This window comes from Echinops telfairi, unplaced genomic scaffold (genome assembly GCF_000313985.2).
Source record: "Echinops telfairi isolate 266 unplaced genomic scaffold, ASM31398v2 ScPeMD7_7469;HRSCAF=8507_1, whole genome shotgun sequence".
Lineage (NCBI taxonomy): Eukaryota > Metazoa > Chordata > Mammalia > Afrosoricida > Tenrecidae > Echinops > Echinops telfairi.
Window position 1 is genome coordinate 50,927,481 of NW_022111373.1, and position 27,354 is coordinate 50,954,834.

A 27,354-nucleotide genomic window follows, 5' to 3' on the forward strand; every position below is an offset into this window, starting at 1 on the left:
GTGTCTCCCTCGTGATGGTACTGCAGTCACGTGGGCTTGCTGCGTTGTGGCCCTGATTCTGAGGCTTGTATTCCACAGGACAGAACAAACAGAAGCTTCGGTGAGCACAAATTAGAAACTCGCAGAAAGGGTGGCCTTGATGAATTCCATTCAACTGACAGCTGCAAGCCGATCTGAATAATGCCTACTTGTGTCACTCTGTCAGTCAGCCAGAAGACTCATGCAGAAAGTCTGAAAGGACGTTCAGAGATCCAGACATCGTGACGTAGCCTAGAGAAAAGTGACAACATACGAGCAAGCGCTGTTGCCATTGTTAGTCCCTGTCAAACTGATACAACTCCAGGGGACCCCGTGCATGCAGAGTAGAACGGTGCTCCATAGAGCATTCACGGTGTGACCACTGGGAAGAAATTTGCTTGGTCTGTCTCCTGGGGTGCTGCTGGGGTCTTCAAACCACCGACCGTAGTCTCGTGCTTGTTAGTCTAGTTCTTCACCACCAGTCCCACCCAGGGATCCTGTTTCTTGTTGTCGTTGTTAGGTGCCATCAAATCCGTTCCAACTCATAGTCACCCTACGTGCCACACTGCCCAGTCCTGGGACGTCCTCACAATTGTTGTTCGAGCTGAACCCACTGTGACAGACTTGACGCAATCCACCTTGTTGAGGGTCTTACTCTTTTTCACTGAGCCCCTACCAAGCATGATGTCCTTTCCCAGGGACCGGACTTTCCTGATAGCACGTCCAAAGTCGGTGAGACAACAGCACACTTGCTCTGGTGCCTTCTGGTCATATTTCTTTGAAGGCACTTGTTTTGTTCTTCCGGTAAGAGCTATAGGCCCGAGTTTGAACTCTCATAATGAAGAAAAAGAAGGAAGAAAAGCAATGCTTTTCCTATCCATGCTCAGATGGCGGAGGATTGCTCGGGTTCAGAGTCTGACGGCTTTGGCAGCCTTGTGAGATTTTCATCATTGATGTTGGGGAAACTAGAGTCAAAAATAGGCCCTAAGACACTCCCTGAGAACATCCTGCCCGCATTTGCTTGTTGGGATTTTACTGGAATATGACAACGCCAGTTCCCTGAGAGTTGACTGTGACTCGTGGCTCCCTCCTATGTGTCACAGTAGACACTGAGCTCCGCAGAGCTTTCAGTGGCTGAGTTTTCACAAGTAGATCATCAGGCCACTTGATGGTTCCGCCGGGTGACCTTGAGCCTCCAAATGTTCAGTTAGCAGCTGAGCCTGGTCACTGTTTGCACTGCCCAGGAGCTCTCCAGACCCACCAAACCTAACTAACTGCCACCAAGTCCATTCTCACCCCTAGGGACCATATTTAGGTTTCTGAGACTGTAACTCCTCATAGGAACAGACAGACTCATCTTTCTCTCTTGGAGAGTGGCCGGTGGTTTTAAACCAAGAACCTTTCACTTTGCAGGCCAATGCTTAACTCATTGTCCCAGCAGGGTTCCAGAGCGACTGCATAGCTGGGAACACATTTTATTAAAGAGCAAACAAGCAACATCATATTTGACTGCTGGTCACCCCCTGTATTCCTGAGTAGGTGGTAATGTCAAGTTACAGTGTCCGAAACTCACAGGGGCGGCTCTGCCCTGTTCTGCGGGGTCACCACGAGTCAACATCGACCGCTGGCAGTGGAAATAAAACCTTTTGTTAATCTGGAGAAGCAGATTGCCAGACCTCTCTTCCGTGCCGTCACTGGGTGGGTTCAATAAGCCGATTGCCAACGCGGTACCCATCTTATGGCTTTTTCTTTAGGGGAGACAAGGCAAGGGTTCCATCTTCGTCTGGGCTTCAGGGAATGGGGGCCGGCAGGGAGACAACTGTGACTGCGACGGCTACACAGACAGCATCTACACCATCTCCATCAGCAGCGCCTCCCAGCAAGGCCTCTCCCCCTGGTACGCCGAGAAGTGCTCCTCCACGTTGGCCACCTCTTACAGCAGCGGGGATTACACCGACCAGCGAATCGTATGTGGCTTTTGTCTACTTCTCTCTGCTCAGGTGGGGAAGCGTGGCTTGCATCCAGAATGATCCTCCAAACCGACCTTTGGTGAAAATTGATTTGCTTAAGCTTGATGCCTCAGCTGGGGAGACTTCATGCTGACTTACTTGAAAGGCTGCCATCTCTTGGAAAATTTTCTCTCACGGGGATCATGACACTTCTGTCAAGATGACCTGGCCTCCTTGAGATTTTTAAACTTAACCCGAGAAGCCACCAAACCGGTCATTACGTACCGTGGGGTCACCCCGGGCCCCCGCTGCTTGTGTGGGGTCTCCCTGAAAACAGCCCTCAAGGAGATCTCAGGGCCGTGGGGGGCTTTATCAGCCTCACACGTGTTGATCCTCTAATAGCAGGGACTCGGTCTCCCTTGCCCTTTAGCGGGTGATAAAAACACAGAGCAGACACAAGTTCTGCCTCCTTAGAGTGGACGGTCTGCAGGAAGACAGCAGTCTGGATTTCCCCTGAGGTGAGCTACTCGGCATCCAGAGAAGCAGCTTTGCAGGGAGGGCACATGCTTAGAGAGCTCCTGCAGCCCACGCTTGGCTGTGTCTCTGCTTCCATGAGTCAGCCTGCCAAGGGCAATTACTGGATTTCCCTTCAAGGGCACGGATGATGAAGGGCCATTCCGAAGCGTTGAGACTAGAGAGAGCCACTTTACAGTTAAAAATTTAAAGCCCCCCAATTTAAACCCTGGCACGGAAAGAACCAAGTTGCTCCCATGCCGACCCCCATTCCCTGAAGCCCAGACCCAGATGAGCCTCATCTCAGTGAAATGACAGGTCACCAGGCAACCAGGTTGGTGGTGGAGCCCACGATAATTAGATTAGGATATATATGTAAAACTCTTATTAAGGGCATCCCAACAAAAATCGTGGGCACTACTCTCTTCTTCATGCAGGATCGCTATTCTGGAATGCTGCCTGTTTCTGCAATTCCCTCTCATTTAGGCAGGAAAACCGTGGCCTCGATTGAAGAGCACTGGCCCACCCCAAGCCGCTGCCCCTATCTTCATTCACTCCAACAATAGACAGCGACGTTCTGCCCATGGATTCTTGAGAGAAGGCTTGATTTGAGAGCTCTCTGAAAGGGCACTTCAGGCATCTGGTCCACCTGTGTTCTGACTCCCCAAATTTCTTCTTTTGTCCAATTTGTCCTGGGTGTCCAGGGCTGCCTTTCCTGAAACGGCTTGCTAGGCTTTTCCACGTGACTGCCCTAGACTATCGCTCCTTGGGGCTGCCCTACAATGACGCAGGAGGCAGTGGGTCCGTAAAGACTCCGCCACGATCGGCCGTGGGAGAGACAGAGCGAATTCTGTCTGAGACAGCTGGAGTCCCACCGCCTCTTCGTGCACCAGCCTCTGCCCCCACACGTCCATCTCTGGGGCCTTCTTGCGTCAGGAGGTAACCAGGACAGGCGTGCTTCCGCAGCCCTCCGTAACTTGAGAAAATCCAGCGACTCCAAGTGGGAAACCAAAGGAGGTGATAAAAGAACAAATTATTTTTTCACACCTGCCTCTCACACGACAAGCCTCTAGCTCAAAAATCCTCGTGCTGGGGGCCAGGTGGGTGTCGTGATAGTAACCAAGCCGTTGGCCCAACTGCTTGTCAACCCTGCCACACGACAGATTCTAAAGGCAGACGGAAAATCCCCCCCCCGCCCCCCAATGTCTCTTCGTTGCCCTAAAGTTAGTTAGCCTGGGGTACTTTCTCATATTCCAAAATATTTTTTTAAAATGTTTTTGCAGACACGGACTAATTTAGTGCTGAGACTATGTGCCAGGACATGCCAGCCTCGCTTTCCTGATGGGGGAGCCAAGCGCCTGGCCCTTGGTCCTCATCTCAGACGCAGCAGTTCTGGGAAGGGACCGGGATTTAAGTGCAGGGCAAGTTTCCCTTGAGAGCCCTGCGGCTTTCCTGGCACCTGCTAGTGGCAGCGTTCACACGGGAGCCTCCAGTGCAGTCAGTCAGTGCCATCGATCTACAAAGCAAACATCCTGCAAGTGGAGGAGAAGCAAGGCCTGGTGACTTCACATTCTTTTGCAGGGGCAGTGTGATCACTAGGGGGGTGTGCCCGTACAGATTTCTTCACTCGCTCATGGCCACCCAGTTGATTCGGACAGGATGGCACTATCCCTGGGCATTTCCAAGACTGTAGCTCTTGGACCAGAGGAGAGGCTTCCTCTTTCTCTCACGGAGCAGCTGGTGGTTTCAAACTGCAGATCTTGAGATTAGCAGCCCAACAGGTAACCACTGGACCACCAGGGCTCCTATGAGCACTTGACAACTAGACCCCATTGGATTCTATGATCGAAAGTGGTAATAAGCACCATAGAATCTTTAGTGACGTTTATTATCACTTTTGATCATAGACTCCAATGGACTCTAGTTGTCAAGTGCTTAAATGTAATATTGCTTAGATCATATCAATAATAAATCTGACTCACCAAATATTTGACATTGAAAAATATCTTCACTACTTACAACATTATTAGTAACAGAGTAGAAGCTATTCTCTTTTGCTCCTTCTCTTCATTTAATTACTCCTTTAAAGTTCTACTCACCACTTTATTGGAGCTAAAACACCAGAAAAATAGACAAAATAGGTGGCTATAAAATCACCAAATCAAAATCAAACTCACTGCCATCGAGCGCGTTCCAACTCAAAGCAATCCTCTAGGACAGGGTAGAACGGTCTCTGTGGGGTCTTTGAAACCGTTGATCTTGGAGTTAATAGTCTAGTGTGTAGCCTGCAGAGAGCAACAAAAGCAACATGCTTGTAGTGCATGCTTGTAGTGCATGCAGATGAAGCCACGCAATTTGAAGTGTCATTGATATGGGTAATAATGGCAGATCAGACCAGAGCATATTACCAAACCAAACCAAACCAAACCAAATTCACTGCCATCGAGTCAAGTCTCACTCACCAAGATCTTATAAGACAGGGTAGAACTGCTTTAGTAGGAGTCCAGGAATGTAACTATTTATGGGAGTAATCAGCCTTGTCTTTCTCTGAGAAGCAGCTGGTGGGTTCATCTGTTGACTTACAGTTAGCAGCCCAACGCATTCCTCTACATCTATACCATCAGGGCTCCTCAGAAGACCCTAGAAGGTGCAAAAAGCCAATTAGCATAGCATTTTAGCTCAGTAGGTAGATATGTAATCTGGATTTACAAAAACTGTTTGTGTTTCTGTAACTAAGGAAACCCATTGCCCTGGAGTCAAATTCCAACTCCCAGCCACCCTACTAGATGGGTGAACTGACCCATAGGGTTTCACAGGCTGCATTTTTTTGGGAGGGACGGGGAAGCCAACTCTCATGTCTTCCTCCCTCACAATAGCTGTGAGTTTGGAGCCTCTAGCTTCCCATTTACAGTCCCTGCTGTACCACCAGGGGTCCCACGATAACTAACCCCCACCCCCACCCTACCCTACCCCGACCATTGAGGCCACCCCAACTCCTGGAGCCCCTACAGAGGGTTCTGGAGAGTGTGCACGTGTTTCCAGGAGCAGACAGCTCCATCTGTTCTTCGTGGAGCTGCGGGTGGGTTTGAACCACTGATCTTGCGTTTATCATTCCAACATTGATCTGACAGCACCACCAGGATGCCATCCCTAACCATAGAGATGTTAAAAAATAATAGATAATGAGTTTCCGAACAAAACTTTTAGTCATTTTGCTGTCACCCCTCTGACAGTGTCACCAGGTGTGGCCCGCACCCCCGCCCCACAGCCCCTAGTGACGCCACTGGCATGAGGCAGAATCTCTAAAGCCGCCAGACTAAACACAAAGGACCCGATGATTAGTGGGCCGGCATGATTCACAGTGATTTTGAAACAGCACCCCCACTTTTTTTTTAATAGACAGCATTTTCATTTGGGAATCTCAGAAGAGAAAATATTCGTGGTGGGAGTGCTTCGTCCCCAGAAAAGGCATCTTGGATGCCAGAATTATAGACAAGCTGCATATAGAGGAGACTGAATGAAAATAGCGGCAGATGGCAAATATCCACCCGGTGGTTTAGAGGAGGAAGCAGGGACGGATCAGCTGCGCTTCCTGGTGGCAGCAGATGCAAGGCTGGGTGTAGTGAACCCCCGGGGCCAGCGCTTCCTCCTCACGCGTTCTCCCTGCCTTTCTCTCCTCCCAATGCCATGCAGATGAGCGCCGACCTGCACAATGGCTGCACAGAGACCCACACGGGCACCTCGGCCTCCGCACCCCTGGCTGCGGGCATCTTTGCGCTGGCTCTGGAAGCAAAGTAAGACCAGAGAGCTTCTCATCCCGAAGGCTGCTTCTCTTTCCTCTCGTTTCCGTGGACATGTGTTGTGTTCTGTGTCTGTGATTACAGGAGAAAATGGGGGTCCTTTAGGAAGAGGATTCTCCTAACATGTCCTCTGTCACCCTGAGATGATTATTGTTAGATCCCCACAGGGACCTTACAAAACTGGGGCCATAATACATCCGTTATTTGAGAGTCTCTTTGAAAAATCAGTGTTATTCAAAGCCTTGGAATCTACTGGGGCTCCTGTTGAGCCAATGTGACCAGGTAGATCTGCCCCCACAGAGTTTTTTTGGCTGCCACTTTTACTGAAACAGATATCAGGTCTTTCTCTCAGGGAGCCTTGCCATGGATTTGAACTGCCACCCTTTTGATTAACAGCCCAATGCTTAACTGTTTCACCACCAAGATGAAAAAAAAATCTACGCTCACATATGAATAGCATTTTCTCATGCCTAAATCAGTGTTCTAAATCCCTGAGCTCTCTCTCTCTCTCTCTCTGTCTATCTCTATCTCTATCTCCCTGTCCCCTCAGCCCACACTGGTCCTTCTTGCATTCGAGTTCTCCTCATACTTACACTCAACAGACAAGGAGATTGTACCCAAGGTCATGTCCCGTGGGTAGGTTTTAGAGCACACTTATAAAAAAACCCACCCTTTTGTAGATTATTATATAAACCTAATATTTGGGCTGATAAGCTCATGTCAGGGGACATGAAAATGAAACCCAGAAATGCTCTCTTTTGATAGCTTTCCATTGTATAAATGCAAATTGTACTGAGATCATGTAATCATGCTCAGATAAGCACCCTCATTCATAAATATTGGTTGTCATCTCTGATAATTTCCTCGGGAAAAGCACTCAGAATTGGAATTTTTGGTCAAATGGCAGGCAAGCTCGAGTGAGTCTGACAGGTAGCGACAAGTGGCTATCTAGAAAGACATCCCCGTTTTAGATTTGCCTCTGCAGAACGTGTTAGAAAGAGCATGTCCTAAACCCTTAACTTGGCTGTTTTTATCATTTCAAATTATTTGCTATTTTGATGGGTGAAAATGGTATCCCGTTATAATATGCTTTTATTTCATTGCTAATGAAGCTCACTGTTTTATAACCTTTGTCTATTCATCCTCTGTGATTGCTTGTTAATGGCCTTAATTTGGCTTTCAAGCTTTGGTTAGAAGGCTCTTACTGCTTTGCCTGGTTGGCATTTACCTTGTCCTTTGGCTTCTCTGTGTCTTGCTGCTTTACTCGCCTGTGAATTTTAGGTTCTTCTTTTATTTTTATGCCCACAGAAAGCCTTTCACAAGTTGAAATTGGGTAAACATTTATTTACCTTTTTTTTTTTAAGGTTGCTTTACTCTATTTAAATTCTAAATCCCCTTTAGATTTAGTTGGGCATACAGTATTACAAAGGAAGGTAGTAGCATCCCCCCATATATTAGCCAACACAATATTTAGTATAGCTTACAAAAATTCTCCACTCTGCACCCACAGTCGGTCTTAACTGTCCTCCATTCTGCTTTCTGATAGATACTATGTGGCAACAGAATATTCTCAAGTGCCTCACAAGCTCTGTGGTTGCTTGTTAGAAGAAGTGGTTAAGACATGTTAACTATTATTAGCTTTCCCAATAAAGAGATCATCCATCTATCAGAGAATGCGCATACTTTCTATAGAGGGGAGCAAGCAGTCCCCTGGGTAATATTCAATAGACCAAGTGCACAAGCAGAACATCTTGACCAGTAACCCAACTGGAAACATTGTCAAGTTGTCAAGCTTTTCTCCAGAAGAGCCCAGCTTAGCTCCTTGAAGCCTGGGACTTCCTATGGACCCAGCGTATCTCAGGACATCTCAGCTATGGGAATGCCACAATGCCTAGGCAGGACAGAGTCTACCTCCCTTCAGGGGTTTGAAAGATGTCTGGTAAGGGAATAAGCAAACCCAGGTGCTCAATCAGAAGTAGAGAAAAATATGAAGCTCTTGAGAGCGTCAGAAAATCGGTGCTTAGAACGTGAGTTCACACATAATAGGCGGGTGATGGAGAGAGGGCAAACTCTACAAGTGTAAGCTAAGGCTGGTACCAGCATCTCCAAACTAGCTTTAAGGAAAAATAGTGCCAGGAGCAGTTGGCTTCAAGGTCTAGCTCTGCCAGTCACAGTGGGACCTTAGAAAAGTTGATTCCATGCTGGAGACCCACTTTATCATCTACTAGCTCAGTGGTTCTCAACCTTCCTAGTGTGGCGACCCTTTAACACAGTTGCTCATGTTGTGGTGAACCCCCCCCCCAACCATTAAATTATTTTCATTGCTACTTCATAACTGTAATTTTGCTACTGTTATGAATCGGGTGACCCCTGTGGAAAGGTTGTTTGACCCCCTCCAAACGGGTCACGACCCACAGGTTGAGAACCACTGTAGTGATGAGTCAGAGAAAGCCCTCTACCTTCCTTAAAAAAAAAAAATTCCCACCTCCCTTTTTAAAAACCTCTTCCCTTTATAAGATTCTTATACATGAAAGAGAAGATACCAGCAAATAGGAGACATCCAAGCTGAATAGTTGTGTTTGGTGATGAGGAATGGGAGAGAAGAAAATGGGCGGTGGCAGAGGTGTGTACCCTACAGGCAGTGAAATCGGCTTACAGAGTTCACGATTTCAGCCTACAGGACGTCGAGCCCCCCAGGTAGCTGCTAGAACAGTGGTTCTCAACCTGTGGGTCACGACCCCTTTGAGAGTCAAACAACCCTTTCACAGGGGTCGCTCAATTCATAACTGTAGCAAAATTACAGTGATGAAGTAGCAACGAAAATAATTTTATGGTTGGGGGTCACCACAACATGAGGAACTGTATGAAAGGGTAGCGGCATTAGGAAGGTGGAGAAACCCTGGGCTAGAAGGAAACTACCTAGATGTGTAAGCTCAAGTCTGTCTTCCCCACCCGACACTCTGGTGGATGGTGGTTACATGTTGCTGCTAACCACAAGGTTTGTTTATTTAACGTAATATTCATTTCACATCAAATCCAGTAGTCAGCAGGTGGCCACAACGATAAAAAAACAAAACCCAAAAAACAAATTGTAAACTCTGATTCTAAAGCTTCAAAAATTTTTTTTGTACAAAGAGAAAAATACCCAAGAATGAACTAGCCTTTTAAACCTTAGTTAGTTTAATCTCTGATGGACTCTCTCTAAAGCAGGGAATCCATAGGTTACTATGGAGCACACGGATAGGTTTTGAGGGGACCACGAACCTCCCTCAAACTCTACACAGGATTTTCGTGAGTGTGCACAGTATTTTTCTGGCGAATGGTTTATAGGTTCCACCAGATTCTCACACTGCCCATAATTTCAGAGATTTTAAGAGTCTGATATCCCTGCTCCATATTAGGTGACTTTTTCACCTAATGTTGACTGAACCAATAAGTAAGGCAGACTTGATTTGCCGTAACATTTATATCCTTCCTGCCAAAGTCCATAGACATTACTGAGATATAGCCATTGTCAATGGGGCAGTTCTCTGCACTCCATTATTTCAGAAAACCTGAAGGCCAGAGTTGCTAGAAATGTGACCAAAAGTTTATCCCTAGACAATTAGGATTGGAAGAATCTTATATCCATGTCTCTTACCCCAAGGAACAGCTATAAGGTTGAAGACCTCTTGGCTAAACTGAGCTACCAGCAACTTAACTATGCTGCCTCTCATAGCCCTGTTGACCACCCAGTGTCAGGGAGTCCATCCTAGTGAACCGGTACGTCCAGTAGAAGCGCTCTCTAGGGTTTGAGATCCTGGAACTCTTTATGGCAGAGAACAGCCTCGCCTGTCTTCCCTGGGGTAGCTGGTAGATGCAAATTGTTGACCTTTCCTTTAGCAACCCAACACGTAAACCCAGGACTCTGGCCCCAATCACCCTGTAAGAAAGAGGAATGTTGGATGCTAGTCAATCCCCCCCTCAAAGGAAGGGGCTACAAGGTTGAGGCTGATAAAGAAGCAGCAGTCACTTCATATTTTTTGATGATTCCCTTGTACGACGTTTCTATTCCAGTAGACAACTCGCTGTCCTGTATAAATGCCGTACAGGGGTGATGCTGGACTGTGGGAAGAGGAAAGGGAAGGGAAAAGAATGGTGTCGGAAACATGACCAGAGGAAGACTTGCCTTCTTTAGAGGAGTGTTCTCAACCATTATCCTACGGACAAATCACCTGGGACTTCATTCAATGCACAGATTCAATGTAACTCTCAGTAACTCTCACCCGGCAATTCTAGGATGCTGCCTGTTTTGTTGTTGTGAGGTGTTGGTCCCAAACTGTAGCCACCCTGTGTGCCCCAGAATGAAACACTGTCTGGTCGTGCCGCAGCCTCACAGCTTTTGTGATGCCTGAGCCCCTGGTTGCAGCCACTGAGTCAGTCCATCTTGCTGAGGAGCTTCCTCTCTTGCTGACCTCTACTGTACCAAGCAGAGCATGGCCGAAGAACCTCTCTCTGGGGAAGCGTCCCAGGCAGGTTTCAGCTGGAATGCCTGATTTGAGAAGCAGTTAGTCAAACCTTGAGAAATATTTGCTATAAAGAATTACTGATACAACTGTGTTTTCCACAGCAGCAAGGATTGTAAAGAGGTCCACCAGGGTACTTAATAGGCATATTCTAGAGCATAGGTTTCTAAACTTACTTGGCCTACCGTCCCCTCTTCAGAAAAAGAAATTACTCAGGGACCCTCCAGACCATTAAAAATGTATTTATAATTCAGGATAAAGTCTAGGTATCCACTTTTTCAGCCTCCTTCTCCTTGGATTGTTTCAGCACCCCCCTCCCAGTGGGGCAGTACTGCCCACTTTGGGAAACACTGTTCTAGAGAAAACACGCTGGCCACCTGGAACCATCATTGTTGTACAGTAAGTATGTCTAAGAAACACAGAAGAGAATGACTTGGATTCTGTGCAGAGAGCAAAGAGTCATAGGAAATCCTATGTTGTTAGGCGCTGTCCAGTTGGCTCTGGCTTAAGGCAGCCCCATGCACAATAGCGTGAAGCCCTGTCCCAGCCCGTGCCCTATTCACCATGGCTTTTAGGTTGGCGCCCATTGGGGCAGCCACTGTGTTCATCTGTCCTCTTGCTTGCCAGCCCTCTGCTTTACCACACGGTGGTCTTCTCCAAGGACGGAGGCAGAGCATGGCCTCCCTCCAAACTACTAAAGAGAGGAAAAGAGCTGAGCCAGTCTGTGGTGTTAAAAGCTGGGGAAAGGGAAACGGACTTTGAGTGCTGCAAGAAACCCTGGGGTAAACCTTATCAAAGACATCCTTTGATTCAGTGGATTATCCTGGTTAAACTTTCTCCAACTTCTGACAATCCTAGGTATCATTAGAGGCATAGCCAGGTGACCCCTAAACCTTTTTTAACTCTAGAAATTTGTCTTCAGATTTCTTTACCTATGTTTCTTCTCATTAGAAGCAATGTTTAATTTCAGTGTTTAATTCACTTGCCCTCATTTTTATAAACATATCTTTGATCAGAAAGCCAATGCAGGTTTTTTTTTTTACTTTAATTACTGTGAATGCTGGTGAACACTAATTATCAAAGTCTGTCAGGAATGCCATGTACTATTGTTAGCAGCTCCTTTTTATTTATGAAATGCAATTACCAGTGAAGAATAGCTGTTAGAAAAATAAGCTTAATTTTCTTAATTGCAGGATAATAAAGTCCCCTTGAATATTTTACAAAGAATAGATCAAAGAAAATGCAAAACAATGAATCCTGTAACTCCAGAGAAAAGAAATGCTGTGCTGTACAAATGTAGAACCCCTTTGCTCTGTGTGTGATCGTGATGCATCTCAGAACCCTGGCGGATTGCATCTCGATGCTTATCAATATTGACCTACATACAAGGATGCAAAGGATGATGCCTGTCTCACCTCCATGTCCACAGACAGACAGACATGTGCACACTGATGAGCCCAAGGAAAACCTGGTGTGTGGTCCATTGACGACCTTGATTAGAGACTTTTACCTAAAACCCCTTTAAAAACAACTGGAAGGCAAACATGACAATAAAATACTTTATAGGATAGAATCAGACCTACATTAAGAAAGCAGCCGTTTTTGCTTGGATAGTAACTCTTTAAAGGAGCTTTGGTGGCATCGTGGGCCAGTGACTCAAAACCAGCAGCTGCTGTGCAGGAGAAAGATAAGGTTTTCTACGCTTGTAAAGGGTGACAGCTGATAAATCCATGGGGTGGGGTGGGGGTGGGTTCTCCTCTATCCTATAGGATCTTTATGAGTTGAATCAACTTGTCAGGCAGTACATTTGGTTTCTTTCCTTCAGATCTTCCATTAAAAAGGTTGGTCAACAAGGAAACAGATCTACAAAAGTATTTACAATAGTAGGTCCATGTAAGTGTGATCATAGTGACCCTACATGACAGCGTAGAACTGCCTAATAGGCGATCCCAGGCGGTGGTTGTTATGGGAGGAGATCCCTAGTTCGTTCTCCTGTGGAGTGTCCAAGCAGAGGAGTGCTTAACTCTTGTGCCACCAACTTCCTTGTTACTCACATGTATTATATACCTGCTGCCATTGGGTTGATTCTCATTAATAGCAATCCTACAGAACAGAGTAGAACAGCCTCCAGAGAATTTCTAAGGCTGTAATAGTTACAAAACCAATTGCCACATTTTTCTCCTATGAAGCTCCTGGTAGTTTCGAATCTCTGGGTTTTTGCTTAGCAACTGAGCATTTAACCACTATACCACCAGGGTTCCTGATTAGGCATCTAGAGGTATAAGTAATATGAAGTTTTCAAATTGTCTTATTCAACACTTATTGATGAGTTGACTCAGATGCAGAGAGATACACTTGACTTGCTTAAGGTCACATAGCTCTTTGGTGGTTGGATACAGTTTATTTTGCTTCTCACTGTTACATTGAGTGTACCATGCACTGCCAGAAGAAGTACAGCCAGGATGCTCCTTAGAAACAAAGATGGCAATACTTCTCCTCGCATATTTTGACATGTTATCCTGAGAGACCACTCCCTGGAAAAGAATATCACAGGGTAAAGGTAAAGTAGAGGGCCCCTGAAAAAAAGTTGAACACTCTGTGAGATGGATTGACACAGTGGCTGCAGCAATGCGCTCGAATGCGGCAATGCTTATGTGGCTGACACGGCGCTGGGCAGTGTTTGGTCCCGCGGCTTATCTGGCCGTTTTGAAAGTTGCAGAACCAACTTTCTGGCACCGCACAACAACATTGCTTCCTCTTCAGACCCAATGATGGTCTTACTTGATTATGTACTTGCATTTTCCCCACTAACCCCTATTATTTTAGCTGCAACAAAGGACAGGTAAGACGGTCTTTCTTAAATTAATTTGCACTAAAAGTCTCCCTCAGTCTCAGATATTTTGATTTAGTAGGTTTAGGTTTGGGACCTGGGAGCTGTCACTATTTGTCATTGTGTGCCAGCAGTTGACAATGACTTGTAGCGTTCCCTCTATGATTGAGTACAATTGTCCCATAGGGAAGGGTCAGGTCACCCAACAAACCAGGTAGCCACGGCTTACATAAGCTTACTTACTAATCTGTAGTGAATCGTTTCCTGGGTTTTCACAACATCGAAGATTTTGCTTCTACATATTGCTGGCATCTATCTCTCTCCCAACCCCACAGCAGTTTCCTAAAGAATTAAAACCTCTTTTCAAAGGTATAATCCCCAACAGGGATGGGGACTCAGGAAGCAATGTAAGCGTGGGCTTACTTGTGCTTACCTACTAATCTAACAGACGTGGTGAATACCTAAGTACAAGTAAGAACCTGTTTACCTTGTTTACTGGGGAACACACCCTTGCCATGACTTTTCTTTGGCTGTAATCTGTACAAGAGTACATGGCTTGACCTCTTCTCCCTCAGAGCTGCGAGTTCAAACAACGGACACATCGGCTAGCACCTGAGCACTGAGCCATTGCCCTGCCAGGCCTCCTTCTCAGTGAACACGTGATTCTAATAAGAGGGCCGCAGGAGATTATGGCTTGTAATCCGGGGATTATAATATAGGTGTATCAGCCACTTATGAAGCAAGTGGACCAAGTGATTATGAGGGCAAGGGTCCAGGACCTGCTGAGACTCACTGAGCTTGAGTCTTTCCAAGGCCTCTGTTAGTTGCTCCCTGGGAGATGAGGGGTACACTTCGGAGTGCCCATTGCCTCTTTCTTGCCAACAGGAGTCTGTTTAAGCAGCACATTGTGGACTTTGGGGAAGGGACAGCAAATTGAGCCAGATTTCCCAGATGATGGTTCCATAATCTAGACATCAGATAGATAGGTACCATGAGGAGCAAGCACTAGGGCATTTATTATTAAAAATTGCGTTATGCACTTGATGGAATAATGTAGGTCTCAAAACCAGGGGAAAACTTGAGATATTGAAAGAAGCTGACTGACTAATACTAAATGCAGAACATTTAAAATTATATTCAGGGCTAGTTAACACTTAGGTGCAACCAAGCAATACACCATTCAGTGTTTACTTAGCTTTACCCTGTGCCTGGCACGGTGCTGGGTTCTTGGTACACATAAGAGACAAGGTAGATAAAGATCTCAGCACTTCCTGTGATACACTTTAAGAAGAAAGATAGACAATCAATAATACACAAAATAAATGATCTGCCTGATATGTTAGCAGGTGAAAAGCACTGTGGGAGGACCCGTGGAGTGGGAAAAGAGGGGTTGGAAGCATGGGGGAAGATTCAAATTTTAAATACCAGGATCAGGAAGATCTCGTCTTCATTATTAAACACCAAACATTTCCTCCCATCTCTTATTGATCTTTATGTTGTTGCTGAATTAACCTTACCAGGATTTATTGTTACAATCTCCTTCTTGTGCTTCCTCGATGATTCGCTATTGCCCAGATGAAGTATAAGCCCCTGATCCTGGCATCCGAAGTCCTCACCATCATGGTCCTTTACTTCCAATTGCCTCCTCGCTGATCCAGAAAACATGACTGTTTACTATAATCAAGGTGCCCATCTCAGTGCCGTTGCTCAATCAGTCCTTTCCTTCTTCTCGATCTCTAACTCAGGATATTTACCCATTATCAAAGTTCAGCTTAAATATTCCTTCCACTTAAAGAACGCCTTTCTTGGTTGGTGTCCTCAGCCCCAAGAATTCTTGCTACTCCAAACTTCCACAACATATTGTGCCATGAAGACAGTATCCACAGATACACTATAATTGTTTTTTAAATGGGTTGTAACTTTAGTACAGAAAAGAATCGCCTCCTTGAATATCCCCCATAGCATTTAGAGCCATCCCAAGTAGCTAAATTCCTCAACACTTCAGATGTACAGAGGAAAAAGACGAAAGGTCTTTAAGAGCAGGAAGCCAGCCTGTGTTTTAGAAATGTAACTGTGTCTTAGGAGGAAGTAAAGGGGGTCAACACTGTGTTCCTGATACTGAAAAGAGGAGACAGGAAAACAAAACATGTTTCATGATCTCACTTTTGTTCCAGTCAAGTTGAAATCATTAGAAGTCATGGGCAGGCCTTATAGTCCTTTGCTTCTTCTACCATGTTGAAGACAAAATTTTATTTACTTGACTTGCTGTGGAGAGAAGTTTTCAGTACTGCGTTTTCAATTCTGAGTGTAAACGACATCACTATAATGCACATTAAAATTATCTCAGTACAATTGCCAAACACAAATAATCCTGAAGAGAGGTGCTTGTCTTTAACCCTTGATTTTGCAAGGAAACCTTATGACAACCCTGAAAGATACTTTGGGTATTTCCTCTCCAGCCCAAATCTTACCTGGCGAGACATGCAGCACTTGGTTGTCTGGACCTCTGAGTATGACCCATTGGCCAATAACCCTGGATGGAAAAAGAATGGCGCAGGCTTGATGGTTAATAGTCGATTTGGATTTGGGTTGCTCAATGCCAAAGCACTGGTAGATTTAGCTGATCCTAAGACCTGGAGCAACGTGCCTGAAAAGAAAGAATGTGTTGTAAAAGACAATGACTTTGAGCCCAGGTAAGTAAAGATCTTTTAAACAAATATATGTCCATGACACTCATCACAGTACTTGACACTCTGCTTGTTTGTTTTACCACCTGTGCTTCTGAGGTAGAGGAAGGTGGAGTTTACCAGTGTACCCTGTGTGTCTCCGTGGGGAACCCTGGAGAGAGCACAGATTTGTAAATCATGCTAGAAAACAAAACAAAGAACTTTGTTCATGAATTTCTGAAGCTCTTGTATTTCCATTACATCTAAGGGGCAGCACTGTGTTATATAGCACTAAGAAAAATCATTGCCAATTAAAGGATGACCAAATATCAATTTTAAGATTCATTACTGTCACTGGGTTGGAGGACTCAGGTCCATAGTCTGGAGGGGCACCTAAGCCAATTGGTATGGAATTGTCCACAAAGACGATGTTCTACATCCTACTTTGTAAGCAACAGGGTCTTAAACGCTTGTGAGCAGCCATCTACGGTGCAAACATTGGCCTTGCTCTGTCCAGAGGAAAGATGAGTGATGAAAGTTGAAGAGACATGGACCCTATTAGTCCAGATGGACAGTGAACAAGGCACATATCTCCTTGACCCCAGCACCAGAAGAATACACGGTGCCTGGCCACTACCACCAAGTGCTCACATTAAAACCCCCAGATAGGGTGGGAGGAAAATGTGGAACACAACTCAAAATCATATAAGAGACCTGGCTGACTGGTTGAAGAGGACTAGTGGAGCCTCTGACAGCAGCTCTTCGTCACCCATGACATCTGGAACTGAACTCAGCCCTGTGTCTCAATTTTTAGTAGAAAAGCAGACTTGTCTTTAAGAGGAACTATAATACTAGTGAGATATGCACATCTTAGAAGAATAAAATATTGGAGATTAAAAGGACAGCATTTACCTGAGGACTAAGTTCAGAAGGGTTAAGGAAGGAAGGAAGAATGGAAACAGGAAACCCAGGGGGATAAGTGGCCATGCACTGAGATTACAACAAATGAGATGCAACAAAACGTGGGTGAAAGGTTGGATGTGAAACTGATGCTCCGTGCTGTAGGCCATGACCCCATTCATAAGATCAGGCTTTCAAAGAGATTCATTGTATATTCATTGTAATATATATAACATTTGATCAAGTGCATAACTTTCCAGCCCAATGTAACCTAAATCTGTTTTCCAAGTGTTATGTGATTCATAAGGACAATTTATTACACTGTTTTTACATATGCATTGTTTATCTTCCCACCATATCTTACCTTAAAAGCAGAGTCTGGTAAAGCCATTGTATTGTTTCCATCAACAAAACCATGATCATACTGAACACCCACTTAACAGGAAATACCCAAGGGCGGACAGATTGAAGGGCATGTATTGGGCAGGCTTTACATAACCAATGTATTTGTTAAGAAAGTCTTTCGATGTTGTGATAATGCAACTTTTTTTTTTGATGGACCAAAGGCAAACCTGCAACATTGTATCCAAGTATCTGTACTCCTTGCCACTTGATTACCTGATAACATTTATTTATAGCTAATCCTGAAATGGGCCCTATCCATAGCTGGGAGAGACAACATACTTTGTTGAGTATCAAGTCAAAAGTGATGTGTGCACAGAAAATGCAAGGAAGGAGAGACATGCTTTCTGAAATGATCCTTGAATGTCTTTAGAGCCCTGCAAGCGAATGGAGAAGTTATCATTGAAATCCCAACAAGAGCTTGTGAAGGGCAAGAGAATGCCGTCAAGTCCCTGGAGCATGTGCAATTTGAGGCGACCATCGAATATTCCCGCCGAGGAGACCTGCACGTCACACTCACCTCTGCTGCTGGTAAAACGGAAAACTGTCCGAAACTTACTCCTAAGCGCCTTGTGTACTTTTTAAGTGTCCAGTGCAAGATTTTTGAATTAATGATGATGCTTATCTGTCCACAAGCCTACGTCTCGTCACGGAAATTCACAGGCCTTAAAAAATAGGCTTTTGTGGTATTTTTATTTGTTTGTTGTTTGTTCATTTTTGGTTTATTGTGTCAAATCTCGCTTTGCCCTAGTGGTTCCCAATGAACCTTAGTCAGCCGTAAATGATGTGGCGTCATATGGCTCCAGTTGATCAACTTGTCTGGAGTCAGTAAGACATGTTTTCATCCTGTCTTAACTTCCCCAGGTCCTTGGTGCCTCACTCGTTACTTTTAGGGTGCACATTAGGGAATGCTACACTGATACTTAAAATAATCATGGAAACTTACAGATATAACTAACACATCCAAGAAATCCGTTGGAAACTGCAACTCTTCTCCATGAAGGAAGGCCGAGTGGACTAACACCCTTTCCCTAATGACATGGTTGTGGCAAAGACCTGGTTCTGTGGGATTTGCCCTTCCTGGAAAAGGTGGAAATTCTTGTGGAACCACCAGGAGGACCTATCACAACACACTTTTATGTGTTGGTAGGACACAACTGACTAAATTCATTTTCTACAGAGGAGATATGAGTATGTGTGAATACTCTTTCTATATCTAGATTTATAGGTTGTATACAGGCTGCCCTGGCGGTTATGAATAAGATCCACCCCTAAATGTGCCCTTAAGGCAAATTTGTCAGGAAGCTAGAACAGGTACGTACAGTTCTTACTTAGCTTTGGTGTAAGAAAAGGCTCAAAGGTTTTCCAAAGATTTAAAACTGCATGTGCAACAAGTGAAAGTGGTTGTGATAAAGAATTTCTTGTGAGTAGGGATTGGTTAAATTACTTCAAAACAAACTCACTGCCGTCAAGTCAATTCTTATTCAAAGTGCCCCAACCCAAGGGGAAGGGAGGTAGAATGGCCCTTGTGATGAGACTATAACTCCTTGTGGAAGTAGATAGCCTAATCTCCCCACAGGAGCAGAGAGGTTTTGAAATGCTAACCTTGTGATTAAACGTACTTCAACACTACAGCTCTGCAAAGTAAGGGCAAATTGTGACTTGATGGTAGTTAAGTCTGAGTTACCTGTAAGTCAGATATTCAGTATCAAGGGTTACTGATATAGATCTCATTAAGTGATCTATATATGAGGGGGTTGCAAAAATTGGTGAGAAAATATACCATGACCTTTTAATTCCATTTTCTCATGAACTTTTTGAATCTACCTTGCCTATCTGTCCTTCCAGGGTATGAACTTCCTAGACATTTGAAGTAACCAGTTGTCATTGATTCGATTCAGATGCCAGACAATCCTATGTGCGCCAGAGTCGAACTTTCAATGGGTGGTTTTTCAGAAGTAGATTGTCAGGCCTTTCACCCAAGACAGATGTGGGTGGGCCTGAACCTGCCACCATTTGCACTGGTTGCACATGAATTTTAGTAGCTAAGCAGGTGAACCACTGACCCAACCCAGCTACTGTCTTAACGTTTGAGATGGACCCGATTCACTTTGAAGCCAGACTTCGGTGATTTCTTAGAAATGGCCAGAAATATTGGTGAGATCTTTTAAAACATACATTAATGGACCTCATAATTTGACCTTTCATTTAGAAATAATAATGATTATTTTCTTTTAATTTATAGAAAGCTTGGGCTTCAGAGGTTAGAGTTACTCCAAGCACTAGTTTTTATATGGCCCAAGATTGTTAAATAAATAAAGCTTTCTTTTTAATATCTACACTGGATTATAGACTCAGGCAGTTATACATTTTTTTTAAAGATTTCCTTTAAATTTCAAAATGATAATTCCATTAACATGCATTGTACATCATTAATTCTTCTTTTGTCCAATCCAGTTTGTAAATACAGTTTTCTAAGTTCTCTGCATTCACAAAAACCTTACTTCACATATTCATTCATTAGTTCTTCATTCCACAGTCTTTGTTGGGAATTATTATATGCCAGGTAATACGCCGTGGACAAAAACATAGTGTTCTTATGAATATATATATCTCCTGTTTTTATACTGAAAGGGGAAATTGGGAGGACTCTGATCTCCCAGATTTCATATTCAGTTATTAGATACCAGTGTGTATTCCACTATGAGGATGACCACGCCATTCATTAACTTGTGTCTATTACATCCAAACAGGAACCAGCACGGTCTTGTTGGCCGAACGAGAGCGGGACACATCTCCTAATGGTTTTAAAAACTGGGATTTCATGTCTGTTCACACATGGGGAGAGAATCCAGTAGGCACCTGGACCTTGCGAATTACAGACATGGTATGTATGAAAGTTCAATCAGTGGTACCAATGGTTAATTTATTCAGATGCTAATGGAAAGGTTGTTAGTTCAACTCCACTTACAGCTGCATCAGAAGAAAAGCCTGCCTACCTTCCTCTGAAAAATTAGTCACGGAAACTCCTGTGGAGTATAGTTCTAGTTGGACACGCCTGGGGTCTCTCTGAATGGGGATTGACTCCAGAGGCAACTGGTACTGGTATGTCTAAGCGAGAGCATGGATGAGGACCACAAGCTTACTTTTAAACACTTCCAGGGCTGCCGTCATCGTTAATCAAGCCTCTAACGAACTTGACACTAATTAGTAGAAGTAAGGAAAACCTGTAGTATTTCAAGCCCTGCTCTCCTGATCTTAAAGATAGTACTTAAAAAAGAAGATTAAGTAATGTCCACAGAACAGGAAGAAAAGACCCACTGGCAAACACCATGTCAGATGATGGGACAATTCCATTTATTCCCAAGTTTGAATGGAGCCAGATAGGCAATTTCCGTAGCCCCCAGAAGCAGCTGGAGTCACAGTGAGTTGCTCAGACCAGCTTCGCCCTGGCATTCTGCTGGAGTCACACGGAGACACCCTTCTAATGATCTGCTCCAGCAGCTACGTAGAAGCAGGCATTTGTTAGGCAACCACGTTACCTGGTACGACTTATTTTGTTTGTTTCAATCATGCAACAAATTGAAAAGCATACCTCATATGACTTACTAAGCCTCTTTGACATCCCACTGTAATTGTAACACACAGTCACCAAAATGAAAGTGGAGCAGTGGCAGAGTAAGAGGCCCAAATGCAGCTGAATTATTTATTTTTGCATTATACCTCCAGAGTTCTTTATAGACGAGGAAATAATTGAATGACGCTTCCACTTGAGTTCTCCCAAGAGGAAAGAGGAACAGGAATCGGCAGCACGGGATTGCAGCTTCTAGATAACTTTTGAAAAAAGAGAGGATTCTGAATTTCTGGAGATGCCGATTAAAGAAATATAAATTCAGTAGTCACTATCACTTGTATTGTCTGGAAATAGCTTCTCCTAAAGGCCTATGATTCAGAAGTGAACGTTGTGAAAACCCCTGCTCTCTGGGGGAGAACTACAACATGTTATTAGTAGATGGTTCTGTTTCTGACCTTGGCCAAGATTTATTCTTTAATTTAATTTCCCCACCAGGAAACCAAAAAACTGTGTTTCTCAGGATGTTACTATTTTATATTAAGTCTGAAAAGTCTGATTCTATGCTTTCAGATGTGTTTTAGGTATTTTCAATTTCAGCATGTTATTTGGGACACAATAGCTTCACCTGAGAATTATTACTATTCCCACCAGTTCATTATTTTAAGGTCTAATTAATATTGAAGGCGGATTAGACTTTTTCCAACTGGAATGGTGCTACACGTTGAACATTGGAAAATAGAATTCTATTTATAGAAGATGAAATAGTTGCCTTTCCTAGGACACATCTAATATGGAAAAGTCGGCTCATCTAGAGAATTCTGCCTTTTGCATGAAATATTTGATTTGTCAGAAATCAATCCATTTTAAAATCTTTGAGCCTGGCTTTCAGAGCCAAAGTGAATCCTGTAATTAACCTTTCTCTACTTAGAGCCCTATGAATGGAATACACAGAATTTAAAAAATGGGTTTACTTAGAAAATCCTATCTGAGTGCCATGAACGTGTTTGCTCTTTATTCTTCACAACGCACACTAAACCACATATGTGCTTTTCTGTTAGTCTGGAAGAATGCAAAATGAAGGCAGGATCGTGAATTGGAAGCTGATTTTGCACGGGACCTCCTCCCGGCCAGAGCACATGAACCAGCCCCGCGTGTACACATCCTACAACACCGTTCAGAATGACAGGCGCGGCGTGGAGAAGGAGGTGGACTCCGGGGAGGTCTGTGAGGCTCTGTGCTTCTCCGCATGCTCTCTTATTAACCGCGGCAGTCTGTACAGTGGGGGACGCCCAGGCATTTTTAAGGAGGGAGAGAGTTAGATGTGGGAATAGCGAGGAAGGGAGAGTTGGTAATAAACTGTTAATTTCCTAGAGAATGATATCACGGTTTTCTTCTCGTTTTTTTCCTCCTTCAATCCAGAACTTAGACATGAAAATGAACGGCTCACAATTAATATATTCTTTAACACGGATTTTCTTCGATTATGACAGGACTCAAATTGTAAGGGAAGTTGTCTATGCAGAATCATAGCTACCTACATGTGCATGGTACCTGGTTTGTAAGCATTATTACGAGTCCCATAGGTGGAGTGTCTTGTCTAGTGCTATGCAGAAAGACTACAAGTAGATGGCATTAACATTCAGACAGAAGTTCCCATCTCCTGGTTTAGGGGCCAGCCGCATGGATTCCGGGTCTCCACTTTGGGGGGCAAGCTTTCTTCCTCTGTCGTTTCTAAAGAGAGGCCCTGTATCCTCGCCATCTCCTGGTCTGGACTCTTACTTTCGTATCTGTGCCTCGCAGCTTATTTGCTGAATCTCTTTTATAGCTCAAAAGAAATAGACCCTCAAACACACCCTCCATTAAGCCTGCCTCCCTAACACAGCAAAGGCAACCCATTTAGAAACCCACGGGATTATATTTATAACCACAGGCATAGAGGTTACACAACACATCGGTTTGGGGACACGATTCCATTTCTAATAGCTAGAATCCCTGCAACCTCAGAAGGACAGAGGGTACTACCCACTTTGCAGAAAGAAAACCGAAGCCTCAAGTGGCCAAATCGTTCGGCTTCTCTCTACTGATTCCTCCGCTAATATTCCAGGGAGCACCAAAGGGAAATATGGACTCCTAATTTCTCTCTGCACATTTCAGAGACCAGTTCCTAAGCCTCACTGTCCTGAGGTCCTGGCTTCTGCTCCATCAGGAGGCAAGCAGGGACCCAGTGTCGTTTTACTCTGCAAACCCTGGCATCTAGTGCCGCCAATGTCCTTGTCTGAAACACAAACACGCTGCCTCCGAGTCGATGCTGACTCAGGGCGTCCCTCCGCGGTGTCCGAGACTCACTTTTACAGGAGTAGAAAGTTCTCCGAAAGCCTCGCCCTAAGCGCGTCCTGCTCGGGCCAGGGCCTCTTGAGAAACTCGCCACAGGTGGACCACACTTGAGAATCTGGCCCCACTGACCTTCTGCAAAATGGGGGTGTTTTCCCTGGGATCCCAGGTCCGGGGGCCACCTCTTCGCAGTCCCGGCAGCAGGGCCATTTTGTAGGCGTTTCTCCCTCGGAGTGTCCTTAAGGCGTATGACCGGGGCCCCTTGTGTTGTCAACGTTTGGACATACTCCCATCAGGGGACAAAGGGCGCCTGCTCAGATCCGCCCAGCTCCTTGACCCAGTCGACCACCCCACTTTCTCCCCAGGACCCTCCTTACAACCCAGCTGCTAACAAGGCTGCAGCAGGCCATGGACCCCCCTTGTGGCAGCCACACCTCCGGGCAGCGCCTTCTGCACGAGTCGTTGGCCCTTTAGTACCATCTTAGTAAATGCCAGCGTGCACCATTGCATTCACGCTTCAGCACCAGGACGCAGGAGCACTCTGGTTCCACTTGACCCGTGAGGACTGGAGCTATTTTGAACAGTGCCCCGGTACCGCAGGAAGTGGAAGGACGGGGAACTTGACCCTGAGAAGGTGGAACCCCCAACCTCGTGCAATTTCAGCGCCCCCCACTCCCCTCAGCCACACTCACACCCACACCCGCTGCCTCTGTGGACGTCCCCCAAAACGACAGCTCACGTGTCTTTCTGTCATTAACGCACCTTCTCCCCTCTGTCGGTGCCATTCTGTGTTCTAGGCGCAGCCCTCCCCAGAGAGCCCGAACGAGAAGCCCCTAGGGGCCCAGAGCCCCAGCAGCAGCAGTGTGGGCGACAGACCCAAAGAGATGGCCAAGGGAGCCCCTTCCCAGGCCATGCTGCGGCTCCTGCAAAGTGCTTTCAGCCCAAACTCTCCCCGCCAGCTATCACCAAAGAAGTCTCCCGGTGTGAAGCTCGACATCCCTTACGAAAACTTCTACGCAGCCCTGGAAAAGCTGAACCAGCCTTCCCAGCTGCGCGACTCCGAGGACAGTCTCTACCACGACTACGTGGACGTTTTCTACAACACGAGGCCCTACCGGCACCGAGACGACCGGCTCCTGCAGGCCCTGGTGAACATCCTCAAGGAGGAGAATTAAAGCGGGGCCTCGTCCCGGGCTGGCAATCCTCACGCTGCTTCCTTCCTCGTAGACTCCGCCCGTGTCTGACGCGGTTGTTTTGTCATTGATCCTGACGGTTATAATGTCCTTTGTGATCATCTTCCTTTTCCTCCCCAAGCAGTGCATTTGCAGAGAATGAGCACCAGGAGCGAGACCCAGTGATCATGGCTCTTTGCCAACGTGTCCGTGCTGCCCGTGCTGCCTGCGCATAGAGTGTGGTTTGCTCTTTCTGGAGTGCAGTCCCCACGGAGCTGCCACACCATAGGAACATGCCTCTTTAAATCCTCTCATTGCTCCAAAGAAAGAACGGGAGCAGAGCCCTGACAACAGATGTGTTTGTTTGCAGCCGGAGGGAAAGAACATTTGTCCTAATAGCTTGCTTCCCACTTTTGACGCGCTATGGCTGTGACTTCCCCACGAGCCAATGCTGGCGCGTGATCATCGCCTGCCTGTCAGAGTTGAAGGTGCTCCACGGGGTTTTCAGTGGCTGATTTTGGGGGAGTTGCACCGGGTTATGTGCTGGGCTGTTAACCTCAAACTGGGCAGTAAGAAACCAGCAGCCACTCTGTGGGTGAAAGAGGACGTTTTCTATTCCCATCAGGAGCTACAGTCTGGGAACCCCAGGGGCAGGTCTTCTCTGCCCTAAAGGGTCGCCAGGAGTCAGAATCGACTTCCTGCCAGTTCTATTTGGAGCTTCGAAGTTTCTAGGCCTTTCTTCCAAGGCACCTCTGGAAACTTTCAGTTAGCAACAGAGTTTGTTAACCGTTTGTACAACACATAGACTCCTGTCCTTGTCACTGACGAGGCCCACAGAGGAAGCAGAGATGTCCCATAGAGTTTTCTTGGCTGTATTCTTTACGGAAGCAAATTGCCAGCTCTTTCTCCCACAGAACCCCTGGATGGTTTTGAACCGCCAACCTTTCTGTTAGCAGACAAATGCTTACTGTTGCACCACAAGAATTCCTTGTCATAGTGCGCTTCAAATATGATGCCCAGGGAGCAGTCAGAAAAGGAAGACTTCACGATTCCTCAAAGAGTTCTACCCCACACCTTTCTACTCCAAAGACAATCTGATGATAAAGCTAGTCTTTAGACCAGATTGTCGACTTTGATGTTTATATGATCTGCTTGAGCAGTTGTAGAATGTTCCTTCTCGATGGGTGTGCCCCGTAGACGGTTCCAGAGACAGACGCAGTGGAGTCGTGCAGTATGCTCTGTTCTTTCTCTTCTGTCTGGTTTTCCAAACCAGACTCCTCCCTCAGCCACACAAGAAATGTTGAGAGAACTAGTCATGTGTTTTAAGATAACAATAAACAGGAGATAATTTATAAGGAGGAGAGCCAATGTGGTCACAGATTATTCATAATGAGAAGCAATGGGAGGTTTCATTTGTTTTTGGTTTTTAAAGCCATGTTCATTAGAACAGGATGTTTTGAATGTTTGAAACTGAAAGTCCATTCGTTTGACCCATAGGCCCCATTTGTCCCTTAGGTAGATTTCATGCTTTGGCTTGTACAATGCTTTAAATATATAAGGGAATATTGAAAGTAGGAGATTTCATATAGCAATCTAATTTTTGAACCCATATTTCCTTGACTATAGCAGAGTAGCCACTGCTCGGTTAGACTTAAGAACACTGTTCCAGGCCACCTGCAGTGGCACCTTACAGCACCACTTGTTAGGATTATATAGGCATTTGAATTTATCTACTCTGGCACTACATGAATGGGTCCAAAGTGCACATGTATATCGCGGGGAGGAGGGGCAAACAACCTCCAAACTACTTTCAACTTCTTTTCAGTGGGATTTTGAAATGATCAATAATTATGAGAATATGTCATGATCTCTAGTTGGGTTATGTTGCATTTACAGGCCAAAAGAAAAAAGGAGGTTAGATCCTTAAAAATAGCTTTGAGATCTAGTTTTATATATTCATTTAATCCCCCCTCAGTTGGATGCTCATTTCTATTAATCCATGTATTGCCAACCTCTTAACTTCTCACTCTATCAGCTCTCTCACTCACCATGATGGCGTTCCCTCATTTAATTTGCCATTAGCAATTTTTCGACAACGTCTAAACTTCATAAGGATGAGCACACTGGTGTCTGTCCCGTATGGGCTTAAAGTGCGGCTGGGAAAGCCACCTTTCTCCCTCGACCCTAGCGTTGGAATTTGTACAGACCCAGGGTATTTTCAGAGCAGTACCCAGGCTGCTTGAGCGATGTGCTTCTAAAAGAAACACAGTGCCATCCTACCCTGGACCATTTCACGTGGCTTAATATAAAGGGTTGAACAGTGTTTGCCACATTAAAAGGTTTTAATACTGAAAAGAACCAGAGAGTTATGGGCTCAATTTTCAAGTCATAAACAAAATGGAGGCAGAGAGGTCAACGAATGGGCATAAATGGAACAGCTGGAGCTACACTTCCTTCCTTCGCCTCTCCTAGATGAGTGCCGGAGCCCTGCTGGCCCAGTGGTTCAACACTAGGCTACGAACTAGGGGGTGGGAAGACGAGGCCATCGCTTCTAATGCTACCACCTTGCACCTTTCTAGTAGAATCTTTTCCTGGTTAAATCCCCAACCAATTCATTGGGTTGTAGCCAAAGGTCCACTCTAGAGAAGCTTTAATATTTCAACAAAGTCATTGTTTGAATGTTTTCAACTGGAG

At 45.2% G+C, this 27,354-nt stretch overlaps 1 protein-coding gene across 1 annotated transcript in view; it reads left to right on the forward strand.

Annotated features, from left to right (window-relative positions):
* Positions 1 to 25,218, forward strand: part of PCSK1 (proprotein convertase subtilisin/kexin type 1) — a 49,484-nt gene extending 24,266 nt beyond the window's left edge. The window contains exons 8-14 of the mRNA XM_004703475.2: positions 1,773 to 1,985; positions 6,174 to 6,274; positions 16,075 to 16,308; positions 17,957 to 18,114; positions 20,337 to 20,470; positions 22,216 to 22,377; positions 24,286 to 25,218. Coding sequence (XP_004703532.1) covers positions 1,773 to 1,985; positions 6,174 to 6,274; positions 16,075 to 16,308; positions 17,957 to 18,114; positions 20,337 to 20,470; positions 22,216 to 22,377; positions 24,286 to 24,663 — 1,380 coding nt within the window. The 3' untranslated portion in view covers positions 24,664 to 25,218. The remainder of the gene's footprint in view (positions 1 to 1,772; positions 1,986 to 6,173; positions 6,275 to 16,074; positions 16,309 to 17,956; positions 18,115 to 20,336; positions 20,471 to 22,215; positions 22,378 to 24,285) is intronic.
* Positions 25,219 to 27,354: the final 2,136 nt, after the last annotated feature.